We start from the raw sequence: 12384 nt of genomic DNA, 5'->3' as shown, positions 1-12384 counted from the left end.
TCAGTACTGCCACCACATGCTGCTGTTGAACAGCACTAGCTCTGGTGAAGCTTTGTCTCCTCCACTCACTACCCTAACTGTTCTCTACATATCATATTTGCCTTCCCAGAGCAGTTGTTCTGTATGTTTATTTTCTTTGTGTTGTGCTTATGTATCGCTTAAGAGCCATATTGGATGAGAAGAACTTTTATTATAATACAAAACAAAAACAAATGAATATAGATCACTGTTACCAACTTGAACATTTTTACATTACTAGATTCTCAACATTCCTCCTTCATTTCAAAATGTTACAAACACATTTCTCATTTTCCTCCTTAATTTCAAAATCTTGTCAACATTATTAGCTGTTTTACAAAGTTAAATTGAATAACACTTAGTAATTTTGGTCTTCAGATTACAAAATTAGTACATGTAATTGAAAATTTCTCAGTCTATCACAATCAGACTTATTTCTTCTTAAGTATAATTTCTCTTGTGATAGCGGTTTTGTTAAAATGTCTGCACCTGAGTTTCAGTGTTACAATATTTGATTGAGAACAGTTTCTCTTTCAATTGTTCACTTATGTAGTGATACCTAACGTCTATGTGCTTACTCCTATGGCTTACCTGTCCTGATTCTATTAGCTTGATTGCACTCTGATTGTCAGCACACAGTTCAGCTTCCATCCTTTTTCCTGTCAACTCCTCTATCAACGTCTTTAGATATTTCAATTCTTTACAGCACTCAGCTGCTGCAATATATTCGGCCTCAGTGGTTGATAATGCAACAATACTCTGTTTCCTAGAGCACCATGATATTGGGCGTCCTGACATCATAATTACATATCCCGTCACACTCTTCCTATCCTTTACATCCCCTGCATAATCAGCATCACTAAATGCTTCCATTTTCACAGTTTTGGAGTCAGATGAGGTATATTTTATTCCTGAACCTTGTGTATCTTTATTTCTGATATAAGTGGGAAAGAAATGAGTAAGCACTGAAAAAATTAAGATGAGTTGTGTCCAACATATCAACAGATTGTGAAGATACCAGACTACTGAAACTTTTAAAAGATGTGGACTTGAAGGGACAAATGGACAGATGAGGCCAGAATGGGCCAACAAGTGGTTCTCCTTGCCTGTTAGAAGATGATGGTGATGGGCATTCTATTTTTCACATGCTTACTGTCTGTTGCTTGCAGGAGACTAGACAGCAATGCTCTGGTCTGTGACTGTGAGATGATGTGGTTGGTGCAGATGCTGCAAGACAAGCTCCGAGGCACACACGCTGCAGCCACCTGCCAGTATCCTGTCACCATGCAGGGGAAGTCCCTCACTGCTATGACAGAAACAGATTTCCACTGCAGTAGGTATCCTGTCCTTGCAGCTTGCATGCAGTATCTTGTGTTCTGTATAATTATGTTGTCAGTGGCTTGACAGTGTGGGGCAGGTGAAACCCCATAAGAGGAGACATGAGACACCCTACAAATCCTCTATATAAAGCACATGTGGGAGAGGGGGGCAGCTTCAGTAACAACATCATAACTTTAATTGACATTTATTTGAGTTATAAATCCCTGCTATTATGTATGCAGCATTTAGGGCAGTGTAGTAGTTTCTGGGATTTACCCTCTCCAACAGCTCAGTGGGATCATTGACTATCTGTAGTTATGCAGGTAAGAAGGGTGTCCATTAAATTTTGCTGTTTGAGCAAAATAATCCCAAGGTTACAGAAGCCAGAAATATAAAGCCTGTTCACACAAGACTATGGACAAGTACCTACACACTATGGTAAGGGATGCTGCAATATATTCTTGTACCAAAATTAAAACATTTCTGAGACATGTAATCATACTGGGGGACATGATCAAAGATGCAGTATAACAGGGGACTCTTTCAGAACTTACATCTTACCATGAACTGTGAACATATAATACTTCTTCATTTTAAATAAAGTTTATGTTGTCGCATGTATGAATGACTGTACATGAGATTTGGATTGATGACAAGAGCTGAACTCTTTGATACAGCTTGTGACTACACCTTACAGGTCACTGTCACATGAATGCACGCACTCACAGTGAGACACACATAGAGTGACAAACACAGATGGATTTATTGACTTTATATGTGTATAATAGATGCAGCAGTAATAATATATTCTACAGAATCAAGTATGTACTTGCATTTTGTCTAATATTATCTTTACAGAAAAGCCAAAGATTACAGAAGACCCCCATGATGTGGAGGTGACGTTTGGTGGAACTGTCTTCTTCACATGTAAGGCTGAAGGTGACCCAGTTCCAGATATTGTGTGGATGAGAGACAGGTGCTGAGATGCATTTTGGGTTGAACATTTTGATGTTATAATAAATAACAGTGCAGAATTTTGCAATGTTACTTAGTATTACTTGGTTCTTCGACTTTGTCCAGACTGAACACAAATTTCAGAAAATGGGTATGTATCCATCCTCAGGTGAAGAACCAAATAGATGCTCCTCATGTTTTTTTACCTGAGGACATAAATGGATCCAGCTTCTGAAACGTTGTGTTATATTTGAAATACCAGGAAGTGGACAAAGTCCAGAAACCCAGTGTAACATGCAGCACTATCAACACTGTCTGTGTTGTCAGACCTGCCGTTCTTACCAGAATGTGCAGGAGATTTGGCTGAGTACGAATACATTAACTGACATAAGGATCCTAGAGTTATAACAGGATTTTAACAGTGCAGCTGAAACCACTTCCCTAATACTTCTTGACACACTTCTCGTGCACAACCTAGAGGGCAGGTCCGAAAGCACAGCCTGTAATTTTGTGTAATTCTCTTACTATTGGACTGCCTCAGTGGTCTAGTGGTCAGAGTTCCTGGCTACAGGTCCAGAGGTCCCAGGTTCGATTCCCGGCGCTACCAGATTTTTTTTAGAAATGATGGGTCCACTCAGCCTCATGAGGATAATTGAGGAGCTATTTCAAGGAAATAGCGGCTCCGGTCTAGAAAACCGAGAATAACAGCCTACATAACGTTGATAGTGATCTACTAAACTACATGGTGTCAATCCCAGAAGACAGTAATCTTCAGACAAGTTTTTGACCACCAAAAACGATTTGAGATTAAAGAACTGATCATATAGTTCAGCTGATTGGTTAGCACTTTCAGGGTCATGATGCAGATATCTGTGCTTTCACAAGGCAGTCCTGACAGGTCGCAGCTCATTTATTTATCTTACAAAATTTGAAAACTTTCATCTCATTTCCTGGCAATTATATCTACATTGGGTAAAAACTCAAAGAATATGTCATCTCTTAGTTTTCTGTTAGAGCTTCTTGTATGGAAGTATCACCAAATACATTCAAAAGACTTAACAGTAAATTTTCTATATATTTAAAAAAATAGCCAGTCTCCCATGACACATAAGTGCTTGACTGTGAAAGGGTTAAGAATGAGAGATATTGTATCAACGCATATTGTTGTGCTCCAGCAATGAAATCAACATGGGTGACCCACGCTACTCAAAGCTGTCTGATGGTACTTTGATGATTGAGAATACAGCAGACTCTGATGTTGGTGTGTATGAGTGCATGGCAAAGAGCCCTGCAGGTGAAGCCAAGTCTCGAGCTGCCAAGATGCACTACCAGAAAACCAAAGGTGAGTTGTACATTTCAGCTCTTCCAAGTTTGTGCCCTCCCCACCTAATGGTGTCTCTGCTGGTAATGGCACCGAAACAGGGGATTTCCAACCACTCCCACATAACTGTGATTTATTACTGCCTTTAGGTGCTGTGCAAGTAGTTCTTTCAAAAAGATGAGACACTAATTCTCAAATGATGTTTGCATAAGTTTATAGTTCAGTTATGTTAACTTTATCAGAATATACTTGTTTCCAGTTTGTTCTGCATTTTATTCATACCAAAGCTGAATTCAGTCATGTTGTATGCTCTTTGGAATGTCTGAATATGTGTGCCATTTGAATGAGTGCAGGCTCAAGAGGTAGTACAAAATTGAGAGAATAACAAGAACATTCATGAAATGTAAAGTATTCATGTAAAGAACCTGATCTAATAAGTGTATCAGTGCTTGCAAAATGTGTGGGTGAAATGGTTAACTCGCTAAATTATTAAATAAGTAACTAATGAACTGCATGGAGCAGGGTTCATCGTGAGAATCTGATGTCAAGACATTGCCTAGAAATTCCCTGTCTCCTATAAAATCCAAAGTTTCCTCATCATGTTCACAAGAACTTTCCATTGGATTTTAGTCTGAGCCAGTTATATGTCTACCATGTTTTCACACTCTGGATCTTTAATAATTTTAATATTATCCTTTCATCTACACATTGGTCATACAAGTTGACTCTTTCTTTCAAATAAACTGATTTGTTACACATTTTCCTCAGTGACTCTGGATAAACAGTGGTTAATTCCACTGCTCTAGAATAACATGAGTTGCATTATGTTTTGCCTTAACTTAAAGCTGCATGGAATTAAAAACTGGAAGCCCCATTTAATCCTCAGATTACAGTTTCCCTTATTTAACCTTCAATTTCCATGATTCCATGCCCCCTTAAGTGGGGATTCACTGCAGTTCCCTTTGATTATGCTTGGTTTCTGCTATGGGGTCTGACAACACATATCCATATTTCACTGTGCTTTTTGTTCATAGAAAAGCCACACTTTCGTCGAACCCCACTAGACCAGGAAGTGGAACAGGGCTCAACTGTCAGACTGTACTGTGCAGCACTGGGGCAGCCACACCCAGACATCACCTGGTCCCATGATGACATTCCCATTGTGCCAGGGGACAGACTACAGGTCAGTATGATCTTCCATTGCAGCATCTCTCAGCTTCTGAACTTCTACAGGCAATATGTATCTGCAGTTCAGCTATGCAAGGGTTGCAATATTGCAAAGCTGGAATACCTCTTTATGAATTGTTGTGACTGTTGATGAGTCCCGCATTGTCATGGACACTGGTGAGTGTTGGGTTACCCACAAGCCATTGTGCATACACACCATTAAAGTTGGCATGCAAGGGGAGACATGAAAGTGCTGTGGGAACATGGAAATATCAGAGAACTCATACTTTGTGACTGCCGTACTGTGAGGCTGAAGTCGTAAGGAGACATCAGTTTATGCTGTGGTAATGAACACTTTAAGAATTAATACATGTTTAGTGACTAGACATGGGGTTTGGGTTGGTAATTGGATTTATTGAACACTTATAAACTCATAACTACAAGTAACTCTAATGGTCTCACTGCTTTATATACTTTACAAATCACTATAGCATAGGCTGGCTTCTCAGTCTGCTGTGTCCTCACCAGTCATTTTCTGGTAACAGATACCCATAATGTCCTCTGCTTCTGTGCTCATGTCGTTACTGGCTGGTGACTGTCTTGCACCTAACCCATGATGGCAACTCAAAATCTGTTCTCCAATGCATCTGTTTGGTCATTTGGTTGGTTGCTGGTCCTCACCAGCACATGCATTCCTGGCTTCAGTCTTCAATATCCAAGAAAAAATTTTTTATTCTCTCCTAGATATGTATGTGTTTCAAAATGGGGGCTTCTCTTTGATTAAGGAGGGATCAGTCTTTCTGTGTGGGCACTATGTTTGTTGCACTGTAGTTTCAGCATGAGTATATCTACAGTGTCTTGGTGTCTAAGTCACTATGGACTCTGTGCATCCTTTTTCACTTCACCTGCAAGTGTTCAGAGTCATAGTCATAGTCAGAATTACTTTATGACTGGTGGTTTACTGCCAAATTTGGAGGTCTTATATAACTTTGGCATGTACCCTACAAAGAACATTGTTTCTAACAGTGTCACTAATTTTTGTAGTGGCTGTTGGCTAGCAATGGGCTGGGCTTTGTTACATGTTCACCCAGCCATTCATTCATTCATTCATTCATTCATTTCCTTTATTTTCCATATATCCATACAGGCAAAAAACCTAGGATGTGGAAATAGTCCCTTTGATAATAGATGTATACATATAATAAATTATGTAAGTCACACAACCAAAATCACACACACTAGTCAACCAACATAGATAATAGAACCAAAAAAAATTATTACAATTATAATTAATAAACATAATTTAAAAAGAAAACTACTATAAAAACTTAAAATTAATATAATTTTACTTAAATTACCCAAATTAACTGAATTAAATGCATTACAAATTTACACATTTATGACCAACTATCTTTCCTTCTTTCTTTCTTTATTTCATTTTCCCATAAATCAAAATACATTGATACAGGACTTGTCATATACATACACATCCTCCACTTTCCATAAACATCCATACAGGCAACAGACCCAAGATGTGGAAATAGTCACCAAAGACGTACACAAAGTCACACAAGCCATTGCCATGCAACACATAATGATTATGTAGTTATGCTTGTTCCAAGTAGTCTATAGACATACTGCCATTTCTTCTTTCATTTGGGAAGGGACCAGCCCTTGCACAATGCTCTGTCATTTGTTTTCTGGAGCCCAATGGAAGACCTGACTGCCATCTTTATGACTTTCAGCCCTAGGGTCTGCCTGAGGGCCTCAGTGAGTGTCCTCTTGCCTCCCAGAAATAGCCACTGTTTTATGCCTCAGTCTCTCATGCCATTGCCATGCCTTGCCCATTCCCCAATGGCTGTAGATCTCATGTCATACAGGAAAGGCATGGTGAGTCAACTGTTTGATGGCAGTGGCAAACTCCTTTAGGGATTCACTATTGCATTGGGTGATTGCTGGAACCTATGGCCAGGGCTGGTCTCCAAATTGACCCTCAGTTGCCCCAATAGTCTCCGTGTATGTTGCTCCTTTAGAGACATCATGTATATAATCAGAAGCCTGATCCTGTAGAGTGGTAAGCATGTGGATGTTCTTTACTCGTGGTGCCTCTCCATAGCCTTCCACTACATCCTCTATCTTCTCCTGACTGGCATCTGACTTTTCAGATATACCTCTATGCTATCTAACCAGGCCTTCATCACTTTTCAGCAGGTCTTCATCTTTTCTTGGTTGAAATCCATCAGGGCTTTCATCGTTCCTTGATAAGCTTTTATTTCAGCCAGAAGGCGTCCCATTATTTATTCCATTTTTGTAGTATGATGATATAACAATCTTCTGTGGTCTCCAATAAAATAGTTCAACCAATGCAACCCTTTTATCCCACTTCTGACACCAGTTGTTATGCATTTAATGGCTAAACACAGTGTTTTCATTGGTAATTGTATTTATTAAACTCTTACTACATGTAACCAGTAGTAACTATTAACAGCCTTACAGATTTATACACTTTACAATTTACTATAACACACTCTAAGTCTTCCCAGTCTGCTTGAAGGCAGAAGCATTCTCTAAAATGTCACAGTTACTTCCAATTTAAAAATGGCTGATAACTTGAAAAGACATAATTATATGTAATCACCACAATAAATTCAGAATTTACACACAGATATAATGGAAGTATAGGACTACATTGCCTTATAAAGTAAGCCAAGTGGACAGAATAGTAACCTGTCTCATTTTAAAATGGGAGAATCCCATATATGAAATAGATAGTCTTTTGAGATGTTATGCCATGTAGTCTGGTAGATAGGCTTCAGTGTTTTGGAGGACTCTGATGCCTCTGCCTTTTATATGTGTCTGCCAGACTGCATGGCACTGCATCCAGGAAGACTATAGTCTTAATGCTGAGGGGCCACAGAACTTCAAATCTGAAGCATATACAGAGTTATTTATTGATTACTTTCTGGTGTGCAGATCTCAAGTGACAACACCCTCACAATTTCCAATGTTCAGAGGGAGGATGCTGGATCATACAAATGTTCTGCAGCCAACTTTGTGGGCCGAATAACATCTGTGGCTTATGTTAAAGTGAATGGTAAGCTAACAGTTTCCAAGCACACTCTTTTTACTATTATCAGAGCCCTGTTTGTGATGGTTCTATGCAATACTTGAAAATGAAACAGGCATTGAGGTGGTTATTGGATAAAGAGGCAACCACCAAACGCCTTGGAGTGTACAAGAAACAGAAATACATATGAAGAAGATTAGGCAGTTGTTGTGTAAAGTTGTTCTTATGCATAATGAAGAACCACTCCATGATGATGTATGTGTATGTTGGAAGGGAGGTACAACTCCATACATTCTAAATCTCAGCATTAGAGGGAGGTGAGTTGTAAGCTTTATGCCCTGGCCACTTTAACACTAGAGAAGACACTCCAGGAACCCGTTTCATAGGAGGCTCAAGGGCTGGTCTGGGCATTGTAGACAAGAGAGAAATTTTTGCCTATGTCAGAAATTGAACTCTGATTACCCAGTTGCCCAGATCATTGCCTGACTGAGCTCTCTTGACTACAGTTATGGTCCAGTCATGTAGAAAACAGGATTTGATAGGCTCAGGAATACTGGATTCAACACCTTTATTTTCACTTATATAAATGGGCATAATATGATTCATGTATTACACAAATTTGCACTTGCTGTAGCAAAGTCAATCACCTCCTGTACAGACTGATCACATTCCTAACTAATAATTTCTTATTTCTTCTACTTGCTGGCACAGAATCTGAGTCACTGTCAAAAGGTAACTGCCAGCATGCTGTTCACTTCATATTGTAGTGGATGTACCCGTATTGCTGTGTAGACTAACCTACTGCATTCTTCTGGGATGTGATGCTGTGTGTAAGTATCACCATTTCAGAGGAATGTACTGCCTAAAGATGGAAGCAGCAGGTGTCTCCAGAATCTTGGTATCTACAGTAAACTACTCAGCATTGCATCCCAGAAGTCTATAATTTCAGTAATCATTGCTGTGATGACTGTAAACTGCAAAGATTCATGGTTCATTGGTCACAAGAAGAAGCATGCTATGAAGGTCACTGTCTTCTGAGATGTGATTGTCTGTGTATTAGAAATATTATACTGTAGCATCATATTGTGTGTAAGACAATGTTTATTATTACTCAGTCAACACAGTCCTAGCATAGACACACCATATGTTTGCATAGAAGAAAGGGTGATTGTAAAGGCTCTGTGTACCTGATGATGGCCACAATAGGCCAAAACATGTAGTACATCTCTGTAGGAGGATTGTGGTCATTGAGTAATAATGAAGAGTGACTGTGTAGTTTCGTAGAGACGTACCAGTGTTTGGTGGAACCTGTTGCCTCCATATTCAGTTTAGAAGAACTCACTTTCTATACACTGAAGATGGAGTCATCATATTCTTCTGAAGTGTTGGCATGTTTCTGTCAAACTAAATAGCTTCACATCAAAGAAGACAGTATTCTTCCGTGTTCACCACTGTGAGATCCTTAAATCTTAAATGTGCTGTCGTTTACAAAAAATGAACTTCGTGCATTACATCACAATGGCAGTCTTGTGGCAGACTTTGTTTAATGCATGATTCACTGCATCCTAGTTGCTGACCTGCTACACAATGTTATGATTGTCAGGGTAGCTTTTCTTTATGTTTGCATGTGTAAGATTTATTTATTAATTCTGGAATGTTCAAGAAATTAACTGGTTTATGTTAGGAATACAGAATATATAACTTCTTGGTGTATATGAATGGTAGCATCTTCTGTACACAGTCTGCAAAGGAAAGTACAATTTAACCTTTTGACTGTCAAGGATTTATTTATTACTTTTATCACTTTTAATTTAGATAATATTACATTTTTTTGGTAGAACCTGCATAAAAATTTAAATGCCTGCAAAGAAAACTCTGAAGGGCTGTTCTCACAATGGAATTTAAATGCCCATCTTCTAAAATAGTGCAAATATTATTAGCTCTGTTGCCAGACATGTAGACAAAGTTTAGTAACTGGTAGCTACATATTGAAATGTCTTGTATAAATTATTGATAGATCTTCTGTGAGAGTTGTTTGGTGTGGAGCTAAATGACTTACTGGTTAAACCTTCAGCTCATAATTAGAGACTGAACACATACATTTAAACAGATAATGAGATGTCAGCAAGATCCAGAAAACTATGATCTACATCAATGAAGACAACAAATTGTATGTGTTTTGATGCATTTGTGATGAAATTTACCCTGTAATCTTTTGAATATGTACAGTGCTGCTAAAGCAGTGTTTAAATATTCGGGTGGATTCTTGTGTATGATCGAACTTCCTTAGAGCTTTAGCTTCTGTATATTTTGATATTGACATGGAGAGCAAGCATATCCCAGATAAACAACAGGTACTTCTGCATGCATTTAATGTGCTCAGCCCAGAGTAGATCCACTAAGGAAAGAAATGCAGAGAATAAATAAACTGAATGTTTCATAACAGAAAACAAGATAGTTGTCACTGTTGTAACCAGTAATGCAGAAAATTGGAATATAGAAATATGTAATGTGATGTTTTGACAGTTGTGCCAAGTTTCACTACGCACCCAGAGAACCTGACACTGAAGACTGGTGGTCTTGCTGAACTGAAGTGTGCAGCAGATGGCAGCCCTGCTCCAATCATCACATGGTTTAAGGATGGCCGTAGTGTGGTTGCAGGAGGTCGCATCTCTTTCTCATCGACAGGTTAGCACATGAGACACACCCAATAGATAAGAAGGCAAGCATGTTGTGATTTTCATATGAGAGTAGTGTCCAATTGTCAACAGAACAAGCAGTATGTTAAGCCGTTATAGAAAGCACAGCCACAATTAATTGTAGGCTAACCATATTTTCATGCATCCAGACCAGAATATTGATACTGTGAAGTCTACTCATTACTCCTCTGCATACATGACTATCACATTTTTATGTTTTCACTGGAGGAAAAATGTATTAGTGTGTAGCAAAACAATTTGTTATTGAAAGTTATTTTGCAGTGCTTTATTTTTGGCATATCATTTATATACTTCACGAGAAACTACTTTCTGTAGAAATGTATGGTTAGTTTCAGTTTTTCATAAAATTCCGATATGTTAGTTCAGTATTAACTTTGAAAACAGTAGCATTTAAACTGTATTTTATAACATATGGCTACATTCCAGGGACCACATGCTTTTCATAATTGGCAACAGTCATTCAACAGGAACTTATGTTCCAGGCAAGCAGGAGGTTAAAATCAGTAACTTTCATCTGATTAATAGCCAGAATATTCTTCTCACAAATTCGTTAAGAAGTTCAACACATTTTTCTGCGTGATCCATTTCTCCTCACAGCATATCTTTCTGTCACAATCAACTATAAATTTCTTTGAAAATAATACATCATAAAGGCTGCCAATATCTATTATTGCCTTTTCATGTTTTCTTTGGTAATTCTGCAGTTTTTTTTCATCTTTTGCTCAAGTAAATTCACAGTCTATCCATGTTAAGGACTTAGAATCTAAAAAACTTTATTCCCAAAGGATTAAGATATAAATCTTCCATAAAAAGCATCATCTTCAATTAAATTTTTGAATTTAATATCTCCAGCATCCTCTAATTTCCATAACAGTAATTTAGCTCCATGTGAAATAAAACAGTTCTCTTTTCTTTCTTTGAAAATCGTGTTCAGATGGTCTTTAGTGTCAGAACATCCACCATGGAGTACTGAGAATTCTGATCTATGTTGTGAACATTCAACATAATTATTACTAATAGACCACTGCAGGTCGCGGTGCAAGGGCCGAGGATACCTCCCCCTCATACATTCAACTTTTCTTTAACCCTTAAGTGTGGTTTGCTGTACACGGTACGCTGGTATTTCTTTGAAAATAATACATCATAAAGGCTGCCAATATCTATTATTGCCTTTTCATGTTTTCTTTGGTAATTCTGCAGTTTTTTTTCATCTTTTGCCCAAGTAAATTCACAGTCTATCCATGTTAAGGACTTAGAATCTAAAAAACTTTATTCCCAAAGGATTAAGATATAAATCTTCCATAAAAAGCATCATCTTCAATTAAATTTTTGAATTTAATATCTCCAGCATCCTCTAATTTCCATAACAGTAATTTAGCTCCATGTGAAATAAAACAGTTCTCTTTTCTTTCTTTGAAAATCGTGTTCAGATGGTCTTTAGTGTCAGAACATCCACCATGGAGTACTGAGAATTCTGATCTATGTTGTGAACATTCAACATAATTATTACTAATAGACCACTGCAAGTCGCGGTGCAAGGGCCGAGGATACCTCCCCCTCATACATTCAACTTTTCTTTAACCCTTAAGCGTGGTTTGCTTTACACGGTACGCTGGTATTTAAATGGTCCTACCTGTGGCTTGCCGTACATGGTACGCCAAGCTGTAAGCCTAATTTCGAAGGCCCATAAATATGGAACGAAACATGCCAGCATGATGACGATTGCATTGGGCTGTTCAGAAAAGAATACGCTCTCTGTTTGTGTAACCATAAGATTCAATTTCCTGCAGCTCTGCCAGTCAGTCTAAATAGAATGC

General features: G+C 38.2%; 1 protein-coding gene across 5 annotated transcripts in view; it reads left to right on the top strand.

Moving 5' to 3' along the window:
- LOC111872967 (peroxidasin) overlaps positions 1-12384 on the top strand; it is a gene marked incomplete at its 3' end in the record, with an annotated part of 268973 nt that overhangs the window by 242953 nt on the left and 13636 nt on the right. For 4 of the 5 annotated variants that reach the window (XM_033754906.1, XM_033754904.1, XM_033754905.1 and 1 more), the window contains 7 exon segments: positions 1188-1351; positions 2197-2314; positions 3468-3634; positions 4648-4796; positions 7754-7874; positions 8559-8579; positions 10374-10535. In XM_033754906.1, coding sequence (XP_033610797.1) covers positions 1188-1351; positions 2197-2314; positions 3468-3634; positions 4648-4796; positions 7754-7874; positions 8559-8579; positions 10374-10535 — 902 coding nt within the window. 5 annotated transcript variants of the gene reach the window in all.

This window comes from Cryptotermes secundus, unplaced genomic scaffold (assembly GCF_002891405.2).
Source record: "Cryptotermes secundus unplaced genomic scaffold, Csec_1.0 scaffold1227, whole genome shotgun sequence".
NCBI lineage: Eukaryota > Metazoa > Arthropoda > Insecta > Blattodea > Kalotermitidae > Cryptotermes > Cryptotermes secundus.
The sequence above is the reverse complement of the archived record's forward strand: the minus strand, read 5'-3'. Positions and strand labels throughout refer to the sequence as shown.